Here is a 27416-nt window from a genome sequence, read left to right on the forward strand (position 1 = left end):
AAATCTCTACAACAAAAATAAATGTCGCGTACATCTTTCAGTCTCTATTGTACCATTTGTTTTAAACAGATCGAGTACTGTCCGTATACTTTCATTTAAATATACAGATATATCAAATATGTTATACGTATATTTCTAAAATTTCATAAAATTATCTTTTTTCTTTATTTTTATGTTTGTATATAATTTTTGCTTATATTTATACAGTGGTTATTTATTATATTATATAATATTCAAACAACTTTAGGAATGTTTTATAAATATACACACGTATATAAAGCAGGAGGCGAGTAGATATTGTCAATAATACTATTTTTTATATTGTCAAAATACATAACATTAGTCTCTGCTGTCATTGTTTTCACAAATATAAATACATAAACATCTCAATTACTACCAACATTGTTCAAGACTATGAAAAATGTAACTTTTCAGGCATAAATTTTGAAAAATCATATAGAGCACAAGAAAAACTATATTTATATTATATAAGTATATATATAAATACCCTAAATTTAATTTAAAAAGACTGATTGCTCGGTACATTTGCAATCCTTGATTTCATATACATTTTAAAACACTACCGGGAGGCCTCAAAAATATACACAATCGACTATAACATCTTGTGAATTCGAAAGCCGCTCTATTTTTATAATATATTTACAAAATTATCTAGCGGCACAGTATTAGGCAATGCCGTTAGACTGTAAAAACAAAACATTGCACATATCAAGCGTGGAAGATAACAAATAAAACGATAATCTAACCTTAAAATTTAGCAGTTAGATTGAAATATGTTATCAGTCGCAGTTGCAGTTAATACCGTCCAATGCCTCCATTATCAGATTGCTATATGTGAATCGTTCTCCGATAAAATCTTGAAGGGATGCACAGTTCGCATCTGATCTACGTATAACTATACATACGATAAAATACATTGATTAATTACAATCTTAAAGCTAGATGAGTGTTGATTATAATTATATGCATACAAAAATACAATCGAGTATTTAATACAAAAAAATAAAATTATAAGAATACTTTTTTTTAGAAATGAGAGATCAATAGAAGATTAAATTAATCAAATTTTATAAAAATGTGCTAATGTTATAAACATGGCACTCAAGATCTAATTTTGAAAATAGTGAGATGGTGCAATTTTCAATAAATGTACAATTGTTATTCATATAGTCAAAACTTAGTAATTAGAATACGGATCTTAAGTGTATATATTTTTATTTGTACATAATAGGGATATACCAATAGAAATATTATCTCTCACATATAAAGGTCGCCTTATATTTGTGATGCAATGAAAATAGATCTATTATTTTATTTGGTATAAGTTAGCACTCGTAATCCGTATTTTAATAAGAATACAAGGCAATTAAAAAATAAATAATACAGGAATCAACATGAAAATGCAATTAATAAACATACTATAAAATAATATTAAATGCCTCTTTTCGGAACACAAATTAGAGAATATGACTATAATTTTTTTATGATGTTAGAAGTATTAAAATAAATTAATGATAGGAATGAAGATGACGATGATCACATATAATAAAATAAATTAAAGTAAAGAATTTTTAATTAGCATAAGTCTGAAGTCTGGAACAAAAATTAAGCACAAAACATATCACAAAAAATAAAGTATCTAGATGATTAAACATATAATGTCAAAAAAAGTAAAATGATTAACATAAATAAATTTAATATCATAAGTTAAAATCTTACATATATTTCGATATAAACAATAACGATATAAGGAAACATTTTTAGTTTTATTTATTCATATTACTTGACTTATAATTGATGAATTATGATTATGATGCATATTTATGTAAAAAAATCATGAAAAATTAATTGAATCTAAAATTTATAATACATGTTTAATTTGTATATAATTAGTGATCGTAAAATTTAATAACATTGCACTAAAGTACGTAATTAATACTTTAAGATATGATACACAACCATTTATTTACAAAAATATTCATGTAAAAATTACTAATATATTATAACTCTAAAATCAAAAATTTCATTTTATATATATGTATTAAATTTTTATATATTCAAAAAAACATTCAGATATACGTTTTGATTATTGATTAATAATAACATGTAATAGTAGATTTGAAATTTGATTGACGTAAAAGAAATATTGAAGAATCAAACTTTCGTCTTAATAAAACCACTAAAGAAAGCTTTAAACGACGACCGTCAGAAAAATATTATCTCTTCTTCCTTTTGATTCTTGGACTGATTGTTGTTATCGTGTTTTTGGTTGAGCGGCGCTTGAGCGCAAGTCGGCGACGGATCGCTTTGACCCTGATTAACGGCCGGCGAGAATTGCTGACTGGAAGTCGGCGAATCCGGACTTCTCACTCGGAAACGTTCCGACAATTTTGGAAACGTGTTCGTGCTAAATTAAAAAATATTCATTTGTTATCTTAACATTTATAATATATTATCATAGAGCCAATATATCGGCTATTTTAGAATCATCAAAAATAAATAAGCCAATATATTGGCTTTTCAAAATGTCATTAAATATTTTGAATATAAAATGTTATGTTATTATATGTATTATACATACCGAGTTGCTTTGTTGCTACTATTATGAAAAGGTGCAGGAGGAAGCGTATTACCGACACCCATCATGGCCGGCGAGCTGCCCGTTCTACTGTGTGAGCTCACTGGGGATTGCTGTAATAATAATACAAATAAATTATATTTCAAGATATGTAGTTTTTTTTAATGATATAAGTACTCACATCATTATCGATTAATCTTTGATATCCTTGACTCGCCATACCGCTGCCTCCGCTATACCGCCGGTCGCTGTTTAAAGACTGACCAGGACCGACCATACCTTGGCTTAGCCTCAGCGGTAAGAGCTGATTGCCGTGCACAACCGAATGACTGATATTCGAATGACTGCCTAACGTTGCGGTATTCATGGCGCCAGAGCTCGAAGATAAGCCTCTAGAGGCCAATTTCAACGGAAGCTGCTGTTTGATCGGCAAGTTTTGAGCCGTTACAATTTTTTGCTGATTTTGCGCACTGATCAGATTTAAGGGTAGTTGTTGTTTGCTGGTTGTCGAAGTGGCTGGTTGATCTATACAATATTATTAAAGATTAATATATATACAAACATGTTTTATAATTTAAATATAGATACACTGAAAAACGCTTACTTTTCCATTTAGAATCCTTTCGTTTTTGAATATCAGTTGGAGATGATTCACTCAATGGAGATGACACTGCACTTCCAGTATTTAATTGTTCATCTTGAAGTCCTATTTTTATGTTTTTTTTTTTTAATAATAATAATAATGTTGTTAATAATAATAAGTATATGAGAATTTCTTGTATTATCTCATAAAAATGTTATGACTTTTATGGGAAATATTAATTTTGGACGTCTGTTCCTGATTAATCAGACCTGTGTATTTTAATTATAGTGCCTTTTGTCAGAAAAGAGGTGTGCCTCGCACTTTGAGAATCGTGTGAGTAATCATAATAATCATCATGCATTTTTAAGTAAGCCAATTGGTTAATTGACTAAACTTTTGTTTCACACTCTTATCAACAAAATATAATAACTCACCTTTATCCGTTTGATCTTGTAATAGTCCGCGCGATTGTAAAGATTCTATCCTCCGATAAAGACTCTCGCGTTGCTGTGCCACGTCACGTTGCTCTTCTTGAAGATCTCGCTGCAGTCTCGCCAACTGTTCGCTCTTTTCGCCGAGAGCTCTAGCTTCTTGTTCGCGCCAAGCAATCCATGCAGATTTCTCAGCCGATAACTTATCCTATTCGTCATAAATACATATTAAATCTGATCAATAAATAGGATCTAATGCTAAAAAATCTTACCTGAAGGTTCCTCAATTCTTCCAACTGTTGATTGTGTTTATAAATAGGTTTATTTGGTTCACCGCTTATTTTACATGCAGATAACTGAGCTTCCAAGCTGTAATCGTTTACAAAATTAATATTAAAAACAATCATATAACGTTTAACATTAACGTTGCATACCTATGTATGGTGGTGAGCTGCTGCCATATAATACACATGAGAGTATATACATAATGCGATAGTCTGACGGCTGCGACTTGTTGTTCTCTGCCTAGCGTCAGCAATGGCGGCAATTCTCCAAGACCTTCAGGAGGAATCGTGCCGGCGGTTGGTTGCGGCGGTTCGAGAGGAAACATCGGCGGTGGCCACGTAAGATCTGCTCTTTGGAAATGCTGTTTCAACTCTTCGTCGAGAGAAGGAGGGAAGTTTGGAAAGTCGTCTGCTTTATCGTCAGCTAATAAATTAGTCGAGGGCGCTCCGTCGGATTGATCCAATTTCTTGGGACCTGAAGCGTTCACCAAATAATTAAAATAAATCCGAATCATACTTGAGATCAATGCATAATGAAAATGTACCTTTCCCGTGTTGATTGTCAAAGCCGCCGAAGGTTTCGGCCCTTCTCGGTAGCGTGGGTGAGACGTAAGCGCTACTTTGCCGTTCGCCAGCTGAGCTGATGCTTCTGCTCAAATTAGTACCGGATGCGTATAATGAACTCGCTAATATTGACACTTCCTAAAACGTGATGTTGTATATATATATGTTTTAAGTGCACGGAGTTGATTGTATTGCAATAAATTTATATTGAATGTCTTACTTTGATGGCTTGACAAACTTCAGTCCAAACTGAGTGAGTATCGTGCTCGCCTATCGATCTGCTATAGTCGGGCGTCGGAAACGGAGGCTTCATACCGGTGGCGGCTAACAACTTCAATTGTAAATTTATTTTTTCTTCTAGCAGCATTGCGTATTCTTTATCTTTATCTCGGAGAAGTCCTAATAGTAACAGTAAAAACATGCATAATTGAAAGCTTGAGTTATAGTGATGATGCGGACTATAACACAAAACGTAAATATTTTTTCATGCAAGTTGATCGTTTTGTAACTGTGTAACAGTCTAATTCCAATAGCGATAACTAAACACGTATCACTATAACCAAGGCTTTTTAAAACAAATTAGGTGACGGAACTCACTTTCTGTCAAGCTTTTTACTAACAAAAATTATATTCAAATATCGTTTAACTTAGCGCATAAAAAAATTAAACAAAATTTTTTCTTTACTTTAAAAATGTCAGACCTAAAGTTAAACGAACAATTACAAATATAATCACTGATTCCAAACCAAAAATTCTCGGGTTATTCCTCTTAAAAATCTAAAAAAGTCTTGAATCTATCCCGAAAATATGTCATTTTAGTGAAATCATATCGGAATACATTTTCACCGATTGATATATATTTTTACCGGTAAAAATATAATTTATCTAGCAGATGCTAGTAAAATGATATGATTTCAAACTTTTCATATGCGGTATATAAATTTTCAGTGAAGTTATATTTTCACCGGTGATGTCTAAATACATTTTCACCAGTAGATACATATTTTTAGTAGCAAAAATATAATAAAACTGATGCTAGTGAAATTATATGCTGCTCTAAAACAACTATGAAATTCAATTTAATAGTTGCGAAACAACCATTTATTGTTCAAACCCAAACCGAATTAACCAAACCCAATTTGACCTAATGAAAGTTATAAAACTAATTAAAATTTTAGAACTTTCATTAGGTCAAGTCTAAAATAGAAACTTAGCCAACTCAACTCTCAGGAGGAAATAAGCAGAAGAAGTACAGACAGATGTCACACCTCGAATATTGCTTCATAGTTTGTCTGCACTATTTTAAAAATATGAAAGCTATTCTTTCCGATATTACTATGGATTTCTAATATAAGTGGGCTCATCAAAGTATATTGAAACCGAATTTTGGTCAATAGAAGAGCGCAAAAACAATTATCCCTTCTCAGAAGTCAAAAATTCACGTCAAAAGCAATAAAATCGTGACGACAACAGCACGGTTTTATTGCTTTTGACGTGGATTTTTGATTTCTGAGAAGGAATAATTGTTTTTTGCGCTTTCCTATTGGGTAAAATTCGGTTTAGATATACTTGATTCGATTCTCACTCGTAATATTGTTATAAAAATTCTTAATATAAACGCTTGAAAATCGAGCGTTTTTATGGCGATGGCACGATTTTATTGCTTTTGATGTGGATTTTTGACTTCTGAGAAGGAATAATTGTTTTTTGCGAAATGAATTATTTTTTCAAAGTGAGCTTAATTAAAGCTTTCTATCTTATCCAGTATTCATTGTTCCCATTCTTTGGAAATTTTCATTCCCATCATCGTTTCAGTTCCAAAAGTTCCATCACTTCTGCAAGGTATGCAGCCAAGTTTCATTTTGTAAATGTATGTTCATTCATTCTTTTCTTGAACAAAAATCGTTTTCTGATCTAATGATCAAAAAATTCCGTCCAATCATTTTGAGTCATATTTTCTGTCATCGTTTCTGTTATTGTAATTTTTAGTGGGACTGGTGGTTGAGAAGTAATTGAAATATTCATTTATTTTTGAACTTGGGGTTAAACTTTTACAATAAAAAATAAAGAGAATAAAAATAATGATGTCATATTTTTGTAACAATTGCTTTTGAAACATCAAAAATACCGTAAAAAAGCTGCCAGAACGCTGTTCCACCGCGTTACGTGACAAAAAAAAGCCCTGACTATAATGGAGGAATAGAATATTTTATTTTTTATGCTACAGTAAACAGTCATATAAAGATCAACTTACTTGTCTCTAATAGCATTTTTTATGATTTGATGCAACTATAACTTATGATTATAAGCCAATTAGAATTTATTTTTAAATAAACATGAAATCAAAAAATAAAAAGCTAACATGAATAAATAAATAGGTAAATTTTAATACAAAACTTAGTGTCGAAAGAGGATGGTAAAATCACACTTTTATTATCATTACATTTGGGATTGTTATCGTTCTATTTTTAATTAAAATTTTAACATGCATATACATTTAAAAATGTAATTAGAAAATGAAAATGTTTGTTTTTTATTTCTAGTCTATCAATTTTTTTTGTTGTATCGTATTAAAAAAAATAAAATGGATAAATTTGAGAACGATAATGTGTGATCTTACATTTTATAATCTAACAGCAATCAACTAAACTACAGAAAAGGAGACAAATCATACCTTCAAATTCCATATTTGTTCTTTGGTCTTTGTAATGGAAATAAACATAACATACTAAGACATGTGTTCATTTTAACTACTACATAATAAATCATCGCTTTATTTATTAAAATAAAATCTACACAAGGGGACAATAGCTATTTATAATAAATCACATTTTATTCTAATATTATAACTTTGATGCTATAAACGTACCGGAGCAAGGATATTATTTTCGTACTCATAAGTGTCTCCTCTTCTATTTATTTGCAAGAAAGCGATTTAGGTTTCTTAAGTATGTGTGGGGGGAACAGAGTGACAATTTAGTATCAAATTTAAATTTACTTTAATAGAATGTAGCGAAAATTTAAAAATATATGTCTTTAAATTAATAATTTTTGAAAAGATTTAGAGGAGAGTCTTCTATTCTACAAGAATATTAAATATCTATATCAAATCATCGTCTTCAGAATTAACAAAATTTTGATGATACTTACTTGTGATTTGTTGAATGTGTTTCTGTTTCTCCTCGAGCGTTATCTGCTTATCTTCGCCGCTGAGAGTCATATTATTTTCGTCGTCTTCTTCAGGACAGTTTTGAACGGCAGATCTATTAAAAAAATAATCATCATTACTAAGAACAACTGATAATCAATAAAAAAAAACGTGTAGTACCGTATCGCTTGTATCCATTGAGCTTTATCTTTCGGTTTGTGGACTTTCAATTCGAACATCTCCGGCTCTAACGGATTGCTAAGTATCAAATATATACCTCTACTCTCCGCACCGGCTTTCTCTCTAACTAACAACTTCTGGAGGGAAACAATTCCTGTCTGTAATATATAAAAAAATATTAATTATAAATAATATATTATTTTTAATTAGTAAAATAATAATAATATTAACCTTATTGTCGGGCGTAAAGAAAGAATATTTATTATTATTATCTTGTAGAAAAAATAGGCAGTCTGATAAAACAATCACAAGAACCATCTGCATTTTGCTCCTTCCTTGCATTAGAGTAGCTGTTCCTTCAAATCTGATAAAAAAAATCTTAAGCATATATTTGAAAAATAAATAAATTTAAGATAAAACAAAGCGTACCTTAGACTTCTATTACCCTGGAGAATGTCAGATTTTTTGAATTTTAAGCCTTTATGTACAGTATATGACTTAGCATCTATTCTATTGTATATTTCTAATTTCCTATCTTCCTTTTCTTTTTCGGCAACTTGACTATTCACAGATACGAGAATTTCTTTAACTAAAATCATAGCTTTGCTCAATCGTTCAGCTTCGGGTTTGTCGTCCCTGGCGGCTTTGATTAAGGGTTCAATCAGCAACGGATACTTTGTGAGTCGCTGCGCCACGAATAGAACGCACTCAGGGACGCCTTTCTTCCGAAGCAGAGGATTTCCTTGGCATCGCCTTACGAATTGAGTTATTCGGGGCTCTCGTTCAGCACAATCTTTATACATCTCTACAGCATCATGATGACGACTACAAAACTCGCCTAATAAAAAAATCAATACTGAATTAAATAAATATTATTTCAATAAAATAAACGTGGATTTTTCATGTTTCGATAATTCAGAAGAAATCCTGAAACAATCAGGCAAATGAACATTCCACATTTATAATTAATTAGAGCAGTCTTACCATAAGCTCCCATCAGTCTTTCGGCGTTAACTCCCGAGAACTGATCTAGTAATATGTCGGAGATAGTAGTCACAACAGGTCTTTCCCTCTGCCGCGCTCTCAGTCTACCCAAAAAGGCCGCATGCAACTGCCACAGTTCGTTAAGTCGCGGAAACATACGTTCCACAGCTGTGCCTAGTCGAAAGTGCCTATTCAGACCGTCCGAGAACATTTTCTGCATGATCCGTAACGTCAAGCAGTGGTGCTTCTCCGTCATGATGAACTCGTATATATGCTCCTGTCGCTTGATCTCTTTCTCGCGCAAGCTTTTGGTTAACTCTTTGGAAACGCTCGGACTCCACGAGTCAGGTTCTTCAAGCGCAAGTCCCAGCGAAGGATCTGCTCCTAACTCGGATGCTGACAGTGAAGCTTCCGACCACTCGGCGCCAGCAGAGTAAGTATCATCAGATACACTGAAATATTAATAGTAAATTATATTAAGAAAACATTGCTTTTAAAATATTTATCTATACAATCGACTAACTTATTGCCTTCCGGTCTATGATGCTCGACTCCGTCTTTATCGTCGTTAAGGATCTGGCCACTATAAAAAAGCAATAAGTAAGAATGATATGAGTTTCATTTCCAATAATAAACGATTTAATTTATTTTTTGATTTTATGATTCTACAACAAATCAACGCTAATAGAGTACATAGATTTTTATAGTCTTTATGATCTTTTAAATACGTATGATCATCCAAATCATTTATATGATAATTGTACAAGTTTGTATTTGTCGTTATAAATTAGGTCGGGTGTCGGTTAACAAAAATAGGGAGTTGTAGGTAATCGTGGTCACAATAAATAAAATTATTAATCATAGACAAATACAATTCATACAAATATTCCATGATTAACATTGATAGTTTTTAACTATGATGAAAAATGCCACATAATGATGTAATATAATCAAACAATAAAGAAACGGTTAGAAGTTATACAAAAAATTAACAATAATTTCAAAAAGAAGTTCATGATCATCAATTCGATGAGTCCGGTTTTGCTTCAAAAGTATTTTTTCAGAATATACATACTTTTGTAGCAAATTGGAAAAAATAAAAACACATGCTTTAGTTATCGACAAAAACGTAAAGATAGATATGTACTTTTTACCCAACGAAAAAAGCTCTAATCGTAAAATTAGAACACATCGTAAATAACATTATAACTTTTTTAATGGCTGTTATTTTTAATTAACACGAGAGCAAAGTAGTTGCTCATATACAATGTTCCACGTCTTGGAAAGTGTATTATAATAAAGACGTTCACGGCGTCGAGTGAAAAGAAGTCATGATGTCAGTAGAAGGGTGCGCTGAAATGAACACGTTGCTTCAAAAGTTAAACGATCTGCACACAAAACCCGCGGACGCTAAATTCCTGTAAGATAGATTAAACACAACAAAAATACAAACATTACAAAAATAATAATAATAAAATCAAGTAAGAAAGACACGTGTATATAATAATGTAAAAGTATTTCCTTTAAAATATTTGATTAAAAAATTAGAAGCTCTTCGAATCGAAGCATAAGCTTTGTTTATCAAAATTTAGCAATGAAATGATTTGATTTGGCACACCATTGTTTGATGTATAACACAATTCATCAAATACAAAAGGGCAATCGAAATGTTAACTTTCTTCGTGGGTCTGTGTTATGTGCCTTAAAAATGTAAATCTATACAATTTATGAGATAAGATCGAAAAATGCAACATTTTGTATGTATTATGTACATAAAAATATATGAATCACAAATAATTAAAACATACACATAAAAAAGAGATTATCTCACCATTATGATGATAAAAAATAGTTTGAAAAAAGAAAACATCTGTGATGATCTACATACATATATATTTAGTTATTCGGAAAATTTTGTTCAACATTAAGAAACTATTTTTAAAATCCTGTTATTTATAATAATGTACTAGCGTTTTCCGAACTATTATCAGCAGCTGGTACCGGTCCGCAAAAACACATAAATAATTTTAAGAAAGGGTGTAAAAATCATGATTGTTTATTAGCATAACAAAACATTCTATATATAGTAGACCCCCCAATAACACGGTAAATTGCCCGTTACTTTATATGTGAGCGAGCCAAAGGGAGGATATCACTCATATTGCAAAAAATTTGTATGAGTATTTTCCAGTCAAACAACTAATTACCGTGTTATTGGGGGGTCTACTGTAATACGCGGCGATCGTGTATATCTTCCTTGAATAAAAAGAGAAAGGAGTGACTCTTTGATATTGATAAGTTTTGGTTCTGAGAAACCCATTCCCTTCCGACAGACGCCAGGTATTACGAATCTAAGCTATGGTCGAGTAAACATAGTTTTAGTCGGTACCAAGGTAGGACGTAACAGCAAACTTCAGAGGGATTGCGCCATTTCCCGCAGAATTTTCCAACCTCGTAGATGATCCAACGTTAAGGCTTTGCCTTTGGTTAGTGAGGCCCATACACCTCTAGAGAGGAGCTCCCATCGGTTACATACACGGAGATTAGGCTTTTATAGAATCAGCGCCACTACATTTTCTGGAGGATGTAATGCCATACCTCCACAGTGGCTGTATTTAATATTGTTTTCTCTTTTTTGTATGTATGTTTAAGAACACGGAACTAAATAAAAAATATATTTTGAAACATAAGGATGCGTCTCCTTTGGCACACAAAATAAATCCAGAAAAATAGTAAAATTTCAGTGTAAAGGCGGCCATGCGCAGGTTGACCGGAGACCGGACAAGCCCACAGACGCTTCGCAAAATTTGTCATTTTTTCAGCGAATGTGACATACTTGAATGTCTTGCGTCAACCTGTACAGGTTTTGACATACTCTCAGTTCTGTCGTAAGCGTCGATGCGAGACATTCAAGTACTTCACGTTCGCTGAAAAACGACAAATTTTGTGGAGCGTCTGTGGGCTTGGCCGCATTTAGGCAAAATGGATAGAAAAAATATTTTAGAGCAAATCTTGTCTATGGTTACAGTATTTTTACATGGATGGCTCACACAGACGTTAATCTAAAGGCGGTATTAGGGGGTCATTTAAAAAATATTTGGTGGTAGAGCTGCATTCAAATAAGTTATATAATTGTCCACACTATTACGTATTATTTTTCCGAACAAACTAATATACATTTATTAAAAATATTACCTACATCATAACATCATTTAAAGCATTATAACGAGATCTTATTCTAAAGGGCCTAAGACATATTATGGCTTTGCTTTAAGTTCCAAGAAATTAATACAGATTATCATCAAAAATAGTACATTTTTTTTTTAAAAACTTGGAATTAACAGACAATTATTAATGATAGTTCTATAGGCCCTTCACAAAAACAATAGTATAGACATGTACATATATCACAAGATAATAGAAAAAGACAAAATAGTGCATAGTTTTGAATGGCAAGTGACACAAAAGGCTGATCAGAAAGGCGTTTAAGCATAAAAAAGCAAGAGGAAAAGACTGAAAATATCCTTGTATCTCTCGTAAGCAAATTTAATGATAATAAAATAATTCTATTTCACTGAACCATCAATTACAAGAGACGCAAGGATCGTTGTATAAACTGAATGAGATGTGGACAGAGAGAGTATGTGTGAATAGATACGATGTAAGGAGAAATCGAAATGAAACAACCCATGTCGAGTAAAATTACCTATCTTTAAAACGAATATAGCGTGATCGTATTTTCCTTATTATGTATTTTTTTTTGTATGCAAGAAAATAATATACATATTGTGTATATTGAAATATTCTTTAAATAAGGAAAATTAATTTTCGAAAGACATTAATTACACTTTCATACGCAAACAACAAAATTAACATTTGCCAATGAATATAAGTAAAAAGTCGATATAAAGAATGTAATATAGAGATATAATATATAATAACCAATCAAACTACTTCAATGGAATTATGAATGTATATAAATGCGGTGTTTTTGACACATTGGATTGTTTTCATTGGACTTACTGCACTCCAAGTTTTGTGGCCACACGCCGCCATGGAGAGTAGCATCCAGTCAACTTCTTGCTGCTGCGTTATGACCGGACAGGTTGAGGCAGAGTGTTTGGTCAATTACGGTCGATTTTGGATTATATCAATGGTTTTATGGTGGGGGTGGAAGGCGGAGGCATTTCGGTGGAAAAGGCGAAAGCATAACATATATATTTTTTCCATTAATGTAAACAAACATTTAAAAAAAAGAAGTAATATGTTTAAAAAATGGAAAGCATTTTTATTTGACCCGATAAAATCTTGCTTTGCATTTTTTTAAAAACGACCTATCGTTCATATTACACATTGAAAAATAAAATAAAACAATAAACATATTTACATATTAAAAAAATAAAATTAAACCTATTTTCATTATATTTTAAGTACATCACTCTATGATCATAGATTAAATATATATAACGTAACAAGTAAGATAAAAGTAAAAATAAAATATTTCTCAAGTATCGGAAATATCCATCTAAGCAAGCAGGATGTGGACGATAGAAGATAAGGATATTACATTTTAAACATTAGCAGTAAGAAATCACACATTGCACAGGGGTAATCTAAATTTGCACGATTCCGAATACATGGTAACAAAAATGAGGTTATACAACGTATTCATAGGACTATAAAGATTGTATACTTCAACTGTGCTGAATCGTCTCATTCAAATCGCTCATTATCACTAAATTAAAATAAATTATTAATTGCACAGTTGAAGATACGCTAAATTAGTTTGCCTAAGAGGATAAGTATTATTTCATCACATTTCCTATAATGCAATTACACATATTATATATATATATAAAAAATAAGCATGCTTCAAATAAAATTAACTCGTTTAAATTAAAATAGAAAATGACAATATCAATCATTTAAGAAAGTATAATATATCATCATTTAAAATTAAAATAATACATAATGTTACATTAAAAAATATTAACACATTTGAGCAGTTTTAAGATGTACTCTCTCAAGCTCGCCTCGCAAACGTTTCTCCGATGTGCTAAGATCTAATTCAAGAGTTTAAAAACCACAAGAACGAAAAAACAACAACTAACAGAACCAAATAAAGTTCAGTTAACACTCAATAAAGAAAACACAGACACACAAAGACAGAAATTTGGGGGTGGGGGGTGTTTGTCAATTATAGAATTGTATATAATAGAACAAGAGTTTGAAAGGGTCTCAAAAGTAAAATACCTAAATTGTCGATATACTCAATATCGCTAATGTACTCTCAGTGTTTAGCAAATCTACATACGTTGTAATATGTATTTCGATAGATAAATAATAATAATTATAATAAAAAACTTATAATTAATCATAACATATGTATATATATATATTTAATTAATCTTTCACATTTATATATTAATATTATAATAAATCCATATTTTAAGTACTTGAGTCTGATTGTGTGATTATTTTATTGATTCTATTTAATTTAAGTATTTTTTATTTATTTTATCTAGTTTTAGAATATAGAACTAAAAAAATGATACACATACCTTGAACCACTATTGTTTTGGGCGTGACCCGGTAAGGAGCTTCGTTTCGGTACGCTTTTACTTGTTATAGAACTATTCGACTTATTAATAGCATTCTGTAATAAATCAACACTTTAAATAAATTAACACTCAAAAATATACTGATAGTATAGAAAAAATCAAATTTTACCTTAACAGTTTTTGGTTTAGTACAGTCAACGATATTATCTTTACATGAGTTTTGATGCACTGTCGTCATACAGTCTAAAAAAATGTATTTAGTCAGAAATATTAAGAATAGGCATTGATGTAAATTTTAAAACGTACTTTCGCAATATAGTGCAGGTTTGTTTGTGAGAGGTTTGCTACACCAATCGCATGCATGAGCTGAACCGTAACATGCAGATACCCATTGATGTGAAGCCTTCTTTGTTTTATCCTATAATAAATAAAAATATGTGAAACTGGTATTATATAATATTGTATTATTTTTATTAGGTTAACCAATTTTTGGTATTCATTAATTTTTATGAGTCAAGAAAGAGTGCGTAATCAAAAAAATAATATTTATTATTATCAAACACTCAGATCCATGGGTAACGTATGAAGTTGATATTATTGGTTTTAAACTTAGCTAAATTTATTCACTCATTATTTTATTTATATTATATAAACATAATGAACTTTATATTGATACATATTTAAAATAAAATAATTTTAAGCATGATTAGATTAATTATTTTTAATTTTAATTAAGTATTATTAATAAATGATACTTTTCACATGTCATAAATATAGAAAATTCACTTGTTTTATTAACAAAATTTGTATGTTCAGCCAATAAATTGGTTTCTTATCGTAGTGTGTTATATGCATCAATATACTTTATATTTTACGTCCTTTTTTGTCTTTCTTAAACTAGATTATATATTATATAATATATAGGTATGCACATTGCATGTGAATTTTAGTACTACCTTCTTTTTTCTGAAAAACAAACTGCCTCGTTTTCGTCTCTTCTCCGCATGGTGATCGTAGACAGTACTGTAAATAAAAACAATTTTAAATATACCACACGTTTGACTATCAACACATATATTTGTTAAAAAAAAACTTAACTATGAATTAAAATTAATCTAAGTGGAATTAGCAAAACTCACATGAAATAGGATAAAAATTAATTTATTATTATATTATGTATCTAGTACACTTTCCAGCAAGTTACTTACTGTGTTAATAGTTCATGCAGTAAAAAACGTCCACCATGATCAGGAACAGTGACCTGACTCCTGATGATTGCTATTTCTTCCTCCGTTTCACTCTCAGTAAGTGCCCCCGATGGCGTCAGCCTTCGTACACCGTACAACAACACGTGACAATGAACAAAGCGAGCAAATACGAACAAAAAGAAATAAAGTGCTAGAGAAAGCGTAGTAGCACGCACCGATAACATTGAACGGCAACATATCAGTGCTCAACGTTTATGTCTTATGCTGGCCGAAACTTTGCAAGTTAATCACTACGAAGCTTCGGCCGGCCGACGAATGCAAAAATCATCAAAAACTGCATAAATCAAGAGAGAAGGTAGCACACGTCCATAAAAGTTTTAAAGACAGAGAAGAAGTGATGAAAATATTGTCAACAACGATCAATGATCTATGCATTTTTTAACATGCTCGTTACGATTTAACCTGATCTTTAAATTTTAATCGAACGTTCAGTAAGCATGCCTAAAATTTTAGACATTTAAAATAACACATTTCAATGCTATGAAGAAAGAAATAATGTTTTGTTAATAAATCCTGATTGTTAAATAATAATAATTAAAAATAAGTATTTCATAAAATTATTATTTATTCATTAGCTATTTAACCATAAAGGTCAGGTTATATTAATGCTTCAAATGTTAAATAAAAAGCAGCTAGATATGGTTTACTAATAAATAAATAACAACATTTATGAATTAAAATATTATATATACCATCGTTGTATAAATATCATTTCACATTTACCTACCTGATAATATTATAAAAAATATTTACAATAAACTCAGTATAAGTATACAAAGATGATAAAAATCTAAAATAAAAACATTGATTAACTTAGATAATATTCTTTTTCTTACAGTGGTTGTGCAGAAGGAGCCTCGTGTGGTAAAGCAACAATACTGGGCGTCGAGATGGACTTCTGTAAGGGTAGTCGTGGTGAAAGTCGTGTTTCAGTTTCGCGTGCAACAATCTTTTGGAAATCTTTCTGCGTTTAAAAAACAAATAAATTTCATTATTAACATTAACGTAGATGTACAATTGGTATACAGTAGCGAGCAAAAAACGCATCACTTCTCGAAATTATAAGATTTTTTTAATCTATGTCTATATTATTTTTGATTACATTGCCAATTAACCATTAGTTTTCGTAGTAAAAATATTTATAAAAGTATAATCCACAACTTAGTTTAAGTGTAAATGCGATGTTATTGTGCTATCGACAAGATCATCAGTTCAAAGACTTTTTATAAAAAAAAGTCGAAATACAAGCAATAAATTCTTTATATCCGTTTTTGTAAAATATTTTTTTCCACCTAAAAACTATTTCAGGGATTTAAATGGATGATAGTCGTTTGGAGCAATGTCTGAACAATATGGTGGATGAGAAAGGAGTTCCCAAAAAATTCCATTGATTTTTTCTATCATCTTCTTGGATACATGAGGGCAAGCGCAGTCTTGATACCCTTCTTTAATTTATAAGAGAAGGTCTTGATTATAGTCTGAGTCGCTTTTAAACGAATTAGCTGAGCACACTAAGTGTCTATCAACATTTTCTGGCTATAATTCAATAATTCATAATAATGAATTATGCCCTTCATATTCTACCAAATGCATAGCATTATTTTATTGGTTTATAATCTTGCTATCGAGGTTGGAATTGAGGGTTGTTTGGCACCCAACCACTGTCTTTTATGTTGTGTGTTAAAATAAACGATCCATTTCTCATCTTCAGTAACATTTCGACTCAAAAATAAATCTTTTTGTTCTACAATCATTAATTATTGGCATATTGAGATTTTCTTTGTGAGGTTTTCCTCAGACAATTTACAAAATACCCATATTCTGCAAATTAACACCTTTCCTAATTTTTTAAATGTCACATTGAGCTTTTTTGCTAGCTTCTGTAATTGACCTGCTTTGATGGCAGCCCTAAAATCCTCACTAACAACCATTTAAAGTCAAAATGTCCAGAACGAAATTTTTAAAACCACATTTGACACTTTTTAAATTTAATGGCATCCCTGCGCATTGCATTACAGATGTTTTCAACTTTAGAGATTACTTTATCTCCACTACCATTGTTGATTTAGGGTTAAAAATATTGAAACGAACACCGAAAGAATAGTGAAATAATCGTTAATTTTTAAAAAGTTATATATTTTTGCAAATGTCAGAAAAAAAAGACTTATTTATGGCATATATTTTTAGTTAAATACGAAATATGATTTTAAAGGTGATGCATTTTTTCACTCTACTGTATATTATACGGAAAAAAATTTACTTGTAAATCAGCTTCGTTTAGTGAATGTGTACTTTGAGCGGCAGTATGTCTACCAGCCCGTCTTCTTCCTCCACTGGTCGCTCTTGGTTCAGATCCTAAGAGCCGCCTTCCTCGTGTGCCACTTGACGCACTATTATCAACGTCGTCGCATTCTGATTCCATTGATGATAACGATACACTACTGCAAATTACATATATTTTAAATTAAACACTCTATTATTATTCTAAACATAATTGTATTAGTTTGTTTCATATGAAGTGAGCGATTTTTAAAGTAGCAAAACAGCCTTGAATAGGATCTCTATTTTATTATTAATTAATGAAGTATAATTGAAGATAATTTACAAGCATTTGCCTAAAAGAATTAAAAACCATACACAATAGAGACGGGTCGATTAATTTTCACGACATTTTACAAGTGCATAAGTGGATACCGTAAGGCAGACTGCACCGTTTGCAGGTCGCAATTCGCAACCTTCTAACATAGAGATTGGGAACATTACCACCGATCTTTCCTCTACGAAGTATCACTTTTTATACATTTGGACTTATTTAATGTAAAAAGTATTATTGATAATCAGAGTGTTATTACGTTGACGACTTCATTTATAGCTTTTCGTTGTTATCTCATTAAGACAAGATCATTGGAGTATATTTATTAAATTTAGATTTGAATCGCTATTTGTGTCTTACTAAAAAAACTGACAAGTTTTATGAAACAACTTAATTTATACAAATTAATACAACAATGGAAAATCGAATTTATTATTATATATATTGGATAACTATAAAATCATACATACCTCCGTTGCCTAGTTCTTTCTTGAGTTAATTTCTGTCTAGATGTGAGATCTTCAAGTGCGGTCCATGATCTCCGTCGGGACATTTCGTTGACTTCGGCTTCGATGCGCCATGGTAACCAGCATCTTCCATCTGTCACTGAGTTTGTATCATATATTATTATAAATTCTAATAAGATATCATATATTCTATATTTAATAAAAAAACTTACTGCTCCCTTTCCTACTTCCGGGATAATCATGTCCCAACATGTGGGAATGAATCGGAGTGGCTGGAGAGACACACCCATCCCCGTCGATATCCACCAAATCGTCTTTGGTGAGTGACGGACATGACGTGCTTAGTCGTGAAAATTTCTGCTGCATCTAAGAATCGATACTTGTTGATATAAAAAGCGTCAAGTTTAAAAAAAATTTATACATATACAATAACACGTACCTGTCTATTGAATTCTTGATATCGCATCTGATTCACGACCTGGTTGATTTGCTGCACTTGCTGGATAGTCTCCTCCAAGATGCCGGGAGAATGTGGGGTTACGCTTATGGTAGGCACGGCGCGGGGGGCACGCGGACCGGCGTTTCCGCCGGCCGCTACCCCCGCGCCCGTAATGGCCGCCACGATGCCTGTCACTGAGCTCTCCGAACCAGAACTCACTGCAGCTTCATCTGAAAAGAAACAATATATGATTTAACTATGGTATTCCAACAATGATATTCGTTCTGGAATATAAAATATTCGGATAGCAATGATAGTAAAAGACGTAGCGCTGTAGCGTATCACACTTCGTGTCTATAGGGAAAAATTGTTCAGTGAACATCATAAACCAGGAAAACCCCCACGATCGTTCTATTTTTACTCGTGTGCAATTGCATATACATTGCATGAGCGATTTTCTACTGCTTCTACTACGTGTTTATGTACTTTGTGTATTCGATCGACCTTTTTAGCTGTGAGAACGACGGCTTACGACGACGTGACCTAGGCGTTAAAAACAACCCGACTGTTGTTACGTCACACGCAATCAGCTGGTTGATTGAAATGGCAGCGAAGAAGAAAGTAAATAAAAATAAAAATTCATCAGTTTTATTGTTAGCATTTTGGTTTTAATAGTGACCGCCCATTGGTATCAGCTGTGTGCATAAAATCATATTGAAAAGTCCGATTCGTGCACAGTAATCCGCAGACTTAATGTGTTTGCACAGTTCGATATTCGAAACCGATTGTATGTACACTGCATTGATAATAATATTTGATTTTTATGTAATAACAGCTTCGCTTAGTTTAGAATATTCGTTAAAATAAATAAATTATAATTTTGCACTATTTGCATATAAAACGATGAATCAAAGACTCGTTTGCCCGTCTTTGAATCAAAGCGTAACTTATCATAGCATATCTGTATTGCTTCATACAATATTTAAAATTTTCTTAATTAGCCAGCATTTCTTTAATATATGTACATAGGGAAAATTTCGCACTTGGCTATACCTTCATTTTGTTCCCTTAACAATACATATATTTAGGCGGGGCCGGTCTAGCTTATTTAGCGCCCCAGGCAAAAACTAAGTTCCCCCCCCCCCATATATTACATTTAAAACATGAGCTGGTGTACATTCAAATAGTACACAGATATAATTTTAAAATTTATAGTTAATCAAAATAACTATAATACATAGTGGTTATTTATTGTATTATAATTATTTGATAAATTAATGCATTTAAAACCTAAAAAATCAATGCTTAAAAACAGCGGCGAAAACAACTGTATGGTAACCACAGAACAAAGAATTTAATAGTAGCTAACAAAAGTGTGCATAGAAGAGCAACGAGGTGCAGAGAGTAAAATTTATAGACTATCATCGAGTCGTTCTACTATGAGGGAAGCTAAAGAAATATTTTTAAACCCTTTGCAATTCTAACATTAAAAATAAACCATTCAATTTTAGTGCAGTCCCTTTTTATTTAATGTACAATTATTATCTACATATATTTAAAAAAGTTATTAAAATATATTTTGCACTTATAAACATTAATAGAAATAGTGTTTTTAGAACTCCGGTGCAATCGACATGTTGTCGAAAATAATTTATAAGTAAAATCAACATAAAAAAGTAGGCGTATTATAGCATTTATAAGCTTAAAGAAATAAAGGTTATTTTTAAATATCATCCGCTAGTTCTACGAAATAATTTTAGGTGTTCTCTAATTCTTAGTACGCTCACTAAGTAATTTTAGTTATAAATTCCTTCAGCGCTTTGTAGTTTTTAGACGCAGCTCCATTTGTGTTAAAATTTGTTTGCAAATTATTGATTTTTGAACGTTTAAAAAATATTACATATGAGAGGAAATTTTCAACGAATGTATATTAGTAGCAGTAAATTTAGATCTTCGATCTGATCTGAATTTTCAGATCGAATACCTGAGGAAGAAGTAAACAAATAACGAAAAATCAACAACAGCACTGGCTGAATTATATAAATTTAATGTTTTTGTAGATTGTATTATCGGTAATTTGACAATTGGATTTAATGCAGCAAAATAAAGAAATATTCATTCAGTTTCGTGTGGTTATTCCTAAAAAGAAAATTTAGAAAAAAGTTTAATCTATCCCAAATATTTTTTAAAATATGTCATTTCAGTAAAATTATATCGGAATACATTTTCACTAGTAAATATATATATTTACCAGTGAAAATATAAATTATCAGGCAGGTGCTAGTAAAATTATATGATTTGAACTTTTCCCTTTATATGACATAAAAATCTATTAAATTTGTTAGGATTGGGCATCCACAAATTTCGAAATAGAATAGATATATCTACTCTAGTAAACGAAGCAGAATTACCACAGAGGTCTCATTAAACCAAATGTTTTTTTTTAATTTTAATAAAAAGTGTAATAATATTAATGTATTTTCTTTAATTTCAATAAATAATGTATTTTCAATAAATTTTGAAATAATTAGCAGGCCCTACTAAAGGCAATATTTTCAAATACATAGATACTTATTACATTAAAATTTTTCAGTGTGGCCCGAAGACAAATTTTAAATCTCAATGCTGCCCCAGACTTGTTTAAGGTTTGACTGCCCTGGTGTAGATAATAATAAATTAAAATACATAGTATTTTTAGCACTAATTTATATTGGGTTTGAAATAAAAATAAATTTTGGAGCAAATTAAGAGCATGTGTATAATTTATAAATAGTATAATATATGAAACTCGACTCCGCTACAAAATTATTAATAATATTCAGGTTCATATTTTTAAATATGTATTGTATTCAAAAATAACTCTATTGGTCATCGATCTCGGATCTGTTTTCTAAAAGCATTAATTCCGTTACCCGTCTGAATCAATCAACATTCATACAGGTGCTTAAATTTTAATTTTAAATTATAACATATTATAATATAATATTTGGTATGCAATATATTCAATGCGGAATAATGTTAATTCTTACACAATATTTTATATAAAAGTACTTTTAAATATTGTGGATAAAAAAATTCCAGTTATATATAATTTTATAGTCGGAATAGCGTAATCTCAGATTAGTGACCCAGAAGCCGCGGGTTCGAGCCTCTGCAGCAGATTTTTAGTATTCACAATTGTATAAAATGTTATTTCGTTCTAACAATCTACAGTAGTTAGTTTAAAAATATTTTTATAAAATCATAAATATTTGTCAAATGGGTCTGACATTAAAAAGGCTCGGTCTCACTTATAGTTTACATTAAAAATGCTTTATTGTTTTTTTAAATCTCCTTCTAATTGATTTTGATACAAAATAAGGCCGTGCATAATTGAAGCCGCGTAGCGAGATTTTATTCAACAATTCATTTTTTGACTCACTGAAAACTGAATCTCGCAGGAAAAAGTCTCTATGTCTGTCATCAATATTTCACACAAGGTCCGACACCGGTGCGTTTTTACGTTTGGAACATACACACGCACAGGACGCAAAACTTTCTGCGGATGCGCATTTAATTATTCATAGCGAGTCGCCGCCGATGCGGGCGGGTGCCGCATTCATATAAAATGAGAGAGAAAAGGTCCGCCTTTTTGGCGCGTTGCGAATTTTTTTTAACTATTGTTAAACAGGCGCGAGTCTTTCGATTGCTGAGGATGGCCCGCAAGAATTAACAAACCCACTGTAGTGCAGTGGGGCCGGAATGCGCCGGAACGTCGTTCCAGTATTTTTTTTCCACGACCGGAACGATTTGTTATAAGATCAGGTAAAAAAAATTGAGCTCAATTAAATGGTCACCGATATCACAACTCAATTATAAATCTGATTGTTCACCCAAATAGGGAGTAGCGATCCGGTACTTATTTTTTTAGAATAAAAATACTGATTGTAGTATTAGGCAATGATGAACAGATTTATTTTTTTTATTTTGCATTAAAATCAGAAGGATTTGGGCTTTGTGAAGATAGAATTAAAATATTTCAGAAAACGAAGGATTTGCGAGCTATTCAACGAAAACGTTGTCAAAGGTTGTATTGAAATTTATATAAAGAGGGCTTAAAAAGAGCTAACAGAGATAAAGTATGCGAATTTTTCGAGGATTCGCAAATGCGCAACATGTAATATTTCGACAAACGAAAATCGTTAGCAGAAAAGTAATTAAACATTTATTTTCTCTCAAGATTCTACTGTGAGATCTGTTGTTTAGTGGCATAATAGGGGTGTTTTATTAAATATAGACTTAATTACTAAGGGGCAGTTGATTTGCAATCACAGCATTAAAAAATACACGTATGTCGTCTAAAAATTAGATTATTTTTCTGTATTTAACTTGATTCACAATGGCTCAAGCAATTATTTGAAAGACATTTATGTATACAGGCGGCCCTCGACTTTCGCACATAATTGGTTCCTGAAAATGTGTGCGAATGTTGAATGTACGAAAGTCGAGGGAAGTAAAAAAATTGAAATTGTGTGTATTTTAAAATATTTATTTATCAAGTAAATATAAGATGTTTAAGAGGCGTTTAGGAGACACGTTTAAGTGGGGTATGTGGGTGTTTCCTTTGAAAAGTTATCAAGAGTTAATTGTTTTCCACTATTTTTTTCTTTTCTTCATATAGTATTTTATAACATGCTATGTTTTTATTGATCGCCCCGCGCACTTGAGATATGCGTTCTCCATTGGGATCACAATCTTCCATAATATAAAAAAATTGTCAAGATGCGTGAAGGCTTCATTCATATTTTTCATGGTTAAAGAGTTTTCCAAAATAATCCTGTCTCATCTACATTAAATATTTGGCTAGAGGAATATTCTCCATCTTCAATAATTTTGGATAATTAGGAAGTAAATTCTTTTGCAGCATCTTTATCCGCATCAGCCGATTCTCCAGTAAATTTAATATTATGAAAAGAATACCTCATTTTAAAATTGTAAAACCAACCGTTACTTGCTTGAAAAACCGTGCTAAAATCTTTTTTTAATCTATCCTTCCAATCTTTGTGCAAACTAAGAGCTTTTGCTTGAATAATTGAAATACTCAGAGGGACATCTTTTTGATGTTGGTCATCGATCCATGATGACAAAGATTTTTCCATTTCATCCATGTTTTTTTGGAAACAAATCTTTAAAGATTGTGGAAATATATCTTTAATTTCCACAATTTTAAACGCATTCCTTAATTATATTTTTATTTTGCAAAATTGAACATATCGTAGACCTGTTTGTCTCATACGAACGTCCGATTGAAGCAAAAGATTCACTGCTATCAGAACGTTTTTAAAAAAAAAATGTTTTTTTAATGTGCGAAATAGCGAATTGTGCGAAAGTCATACCATTACCAAGTAATACCATTTCAATAGATATTTTAAGATTAAAATATAAAAAAAATCGATGGCATCTTTAAACAGTAAATAATAAAAAAAAATAAGTAACAGCAAGTAGTTAGTTACAAACAAATCATCTTAAAATTAGTGGAAATAATAAATAATTTAAATTGCATAAGGAGATATTCTAAGGTCTGATTTCTTTGTGACAAAAATAACTTCATAATTAACATAACGGTGTATTTATTTATATATTTTTTTAAAAATAATTACCACTCCAATCACGTTATAAATCATTACGCGCTTTAATTGCAAATACATTATAAACATCAAACGGTGAGCCGGTTAGCGTGATCGCGTTTAACCAGCGAATTTCGCCAGTCCGTAAACGGTACATAATACCGATAACGTTTAGCGCTCGATTCAATGCGGTACCGCAATTCCAAAAAAAAACATTCAAAATCCTATTCAAAAGAAAAGACGAACGAACAAATAAATAAAATAGAAATATTTACATATAAAAGAGCGAGGACACGACAATCGCTCTCGCTAATGTGTCGCAAATCTATACAGTATAAGTATACGAATTTCTTTGCCGTACCCAGTGATCGGAGTTCACTTTGTTCGAAAAAAAACTGAATTAAACATCAACCCCGCTCCCCCCATTGCCCATCCCATGACGTTACTAGAGGTTAATTTGGTGAGATTGTGTTGTGTTGGGAGGACGAGGTGAGAGGCAGAGGTGGAAATATAAAAACGAGCGGAAAAACTTTCGTCGGGGAAAACTTATAATTATGGGTATCGGACACAACGACGACGATCGTTTCTTTGGGGAAAATCTCGAAGTATCTCGGTGCTCGAGTAAGAAAAGTTGCGTAAACACATTACGAAAGCCGGGCACAAAGTTTCCTCTTTGCGAAATTGAATTATCATACAATCGCGTTTGTTTTATTTTATTTTTTATGCCATCTTCATGTTTGTACATAACTTGTGCATTACCTACATAGCATATTTATTGTGCAAAAGTCCTCTTCTTTTAATACATAAAACTAGAACTGTATTTATTGAAAATCTACGGGTTTGTATAAAGAACATATAATAATAAAAAAATTTAATGCTAAATATTGTACTGTTATATTTTATTATATCAGATAATATAATAAATAAATGAATTTAGCTAACATTAAAACCATTAATATGTGGCGACCGTTGTGATCCAAGATGAGATAACGCCGTTCATTGGAATCTACTAGATTAATTTTAGAAAACGTGGCTTATGGAAAGGAGTTTGATTAAGAGAAACCCCTTCTCTTCGCAAAGCGTCAGGGATATAATTTGGCTAGTAAGGTCCACATTTAAGCCATTCTTCGGAGAGGGAATCCTATTGGCGCCCCTAGAAAATGCAGCCTTAGACAAAAGACTGCGCTACTTTGATCTTCTGAGGCGACACCATAGCGTGTCACTTACTACAACACCGTAAAACGTGTCCTCGGTGGGGTAAATGTGTAAAAAAAAGTGTCAAATATTAAAATGGCTTGGATTTATTCTACACCTGGAGATCCCGAAAAAATATTTATTATATGCTTGCAACTTAATTCAGAGAGTTTCATCGACATCTACTAGTATAAAAGGCCAGACAACTCGCAAGTGAGGTCATCATAAAAGGGATACCAAGCGCATCTAGTATACCAACAAATCAATCTGCCATTCTTTTTTATTGCTTCTTCTGGTGTACAAGTGGACGTCGTATACACAGATTTTGAAAAAGCATTTGATAAAGTTAACCATGCTTTACTTGTAAAAAAGTTATCTAATTTCGGGTTTTCTAAGGATCTCATAAATCTATTCTCAAATTACTTGATCAATAGATATCAATTCGTCAAGTATAATAACTCCTTTTCAGAACGATATAAGACCACTCCTGGAGTACCTCAAGGATCCAATTTGGGTCCATTGTTGTTTTTATTGTTCATTAATGACATAGAAACAGCAATAGAGCATTCAGATTTTTTATTATATGCAGATGACTTGAAAATTTACAAGAAAATGCATTCGATTTCTGATTCCCTCGACCTACAGAAGGATCTCAACTCTATATGGAAATGGTCTTGATATAACCAATTGCCTTTCAGTGTAAAGAAATGTCACACAATTTCATTTTCAAGGTCATTGACGCCGGCAAAATATTCATACCATCTAGGCGGATATTTTCTGGAAAGGTTTTCTTCAACTAAGGATTTAGGAGTGACTTTCGAAGAACGTTGGAAATTTAGCCAGCACATTGCAGAGACTCATAGCAAATCCTTAAAAATGCTCGGTTTTATCTTGAGAAATGCGCGTTACTTCAGGAATACTTTAGTATTGCGCACTCTTTATGATACTCTAGTCCGCAGCATACTAGAAACTAGCTCCATCATTTGGATCCCAGGCGTAATGAATCAATGTAATGAATTGAAGCTGGAAAAAGTACAACGTAAATTTCTTCGATATTTATACTTGAAGGAATACGGGTATTATCCGTTCTTGTTTCCCAGTGCTTTTATTTTGGGAGCCCTGGGATACGTTTCTTTGTCGACTCGCAGAAGTGTTTATGTAATTAAACACTTCTGGAAATTGCTCAAGGGCATCGTAGACAATCCTTCAGTGCTCGAGCAGCTTCAAATGTGGGCTCCTGAAGGTGGTTATAGTTCTCGGTCGCGTCCACTATTCTTGCCTGTTAAGTGTAGAGCTGGAGCACTTGCCAACTCTTCTCTGGCCAAGGCTATTTATCTGCTCAATTCTGTCCATAGTAATATTGACATTTTTTCTTGCACATATGGAGTTTTGGTTCAGTTCGTATGGGACAATGCACACCTGTTGAGGTGATTTGTGTCTGTTATTTTGTCTTGTTTATATTTGTATGTATTATGATGTATTAGTACTTTTGACTATCGTGACGCATTAGGTTTG

The 27416-nt window shown here is 31.7% G+C and overlaps 1 protein-coding gene across 6 annotated transcripts in view; it reads right to left on the reverse strand.

Moving 5' to 3' along the window:
• Nucleotides 1-2056: 2056 nt before the first annotated feature.
• Nucleotides 2057-27416, reverse strand: part of cyst (rho guanine nucleotide exchange factor 18 cysts) — an 84093-nt gene continuing 58733 nt past the window's right edge. For 3 of the 6 annotated variants that reach the window (XM_088186918.1, XM_088186919.1, XM_088186922.1), the window contains 25 exons: nucleotides 19102-19331; nucleotides 18875-19028; nucleotides 18666-18801; nucleotides 17863-18043; nucleotides 16439-16566; nucleotides 15543-15662; nucleotides 15291-15357; nucleotides 14641-14752; nucleotides 14504-14577; nucleotides 14335-14429; nucleotides 9297-9356; nucleotides 8774-9225; nucleotides 8219-8627; nucleotides 8021-8153; nucleotides 7790-7947; nucleotides 7612-7724; nucleotides 4682-4860; nucleotides 4443-4599; nucleotides 4048-4372; nucleotides 3886-3982; nucleotides 3617-3821; nucleotides 3204-3305; nucleotides 2781-3124; nucleotides 2603-2712; nucleotides 2057-2428 (listed from right to left, as the gene is read on the reverse strand). In XM_088186918.1, the coding sequence (XP_088043044.1) occupies nucleotides 2227-2428; nucleotides 2603-2712; nucleotides 2781-3124; nucleotides 3204-3305; nucleotides 3617-3821; nucleotides 3886-3982; nucleotides 4048-4372; nucleotides 4443-4599; nucleotides 4682-4860; nucleotides 7612-7724; nucleotides 7790-7947; nucleotides 8021-8153; nucleotides 8219-8627; nucleotides 8774-9225; nucleotides 9297-9356; nucleotides 14335-14429; nucleotides 14504-14577; nucleotides 14641-14752; nucleotides 15291-15357; nucleotides 15543-15662; nucleotides 16439-16566; nucleotides 17863-18043; nucleotides 18666-18801; nucleotides 18875-19028; nucleotides 19102-19331 (4343 nt within the window). In that variant the 3' untranslated portion in view covers nucleotides 2057-2226. The remainder of the gene's footprint in view (nucleotides 2429-2602; nucleotides 2713-2780; nucleotides 3125-3203; nucleotides 3306-3616; nucleotides 3822-3885; nucleotides 3983-4047; nucleotides 4373-4442; nucleotides 4600-4681; nucleotides 4861-7611; nucleotides 7725-7789; nucleotides 7948-8020; nucleotides 8154-8218; nucleotides 8628-8773; nucleotides 9226-9296; nucleotides 9357-14334; nucleotides 14430-14503; nucleotides 14578-14640; nucleotides 14753-15290; nucleotides 15358-15542; nucleotides 15663-16438; nucleotides 16567-17862; nucleotides 18044-18665; nucleotides 18802-18874; nucleotides 19029-19101; nucleotides 19332-27416) is intronic. The other 3 variants (XM_088186920.1, XM_088186921.1, XM_088186923.1) reach the window with 1 other exon arrangement.

The sequence above is a fragment of the Plectrocnemia conspersa genome, unplaced genomic scaffold, assembly GCF_051122295.1.
Source record: "Plectrocnemia conspersa isolate PC_06_02 unplaced genomic scaffold, ASM5112229v1 ptg000005l, whole genome shotgun sequence".
Classification (NCBI taxonomy): domain Eukaryota; kingdom Metazoa; phylum Arthropoda; class Insecta; order Trichoptera; family Polycentropodidae; genus Plectrocnemia; species Plectrocnemia conspersa.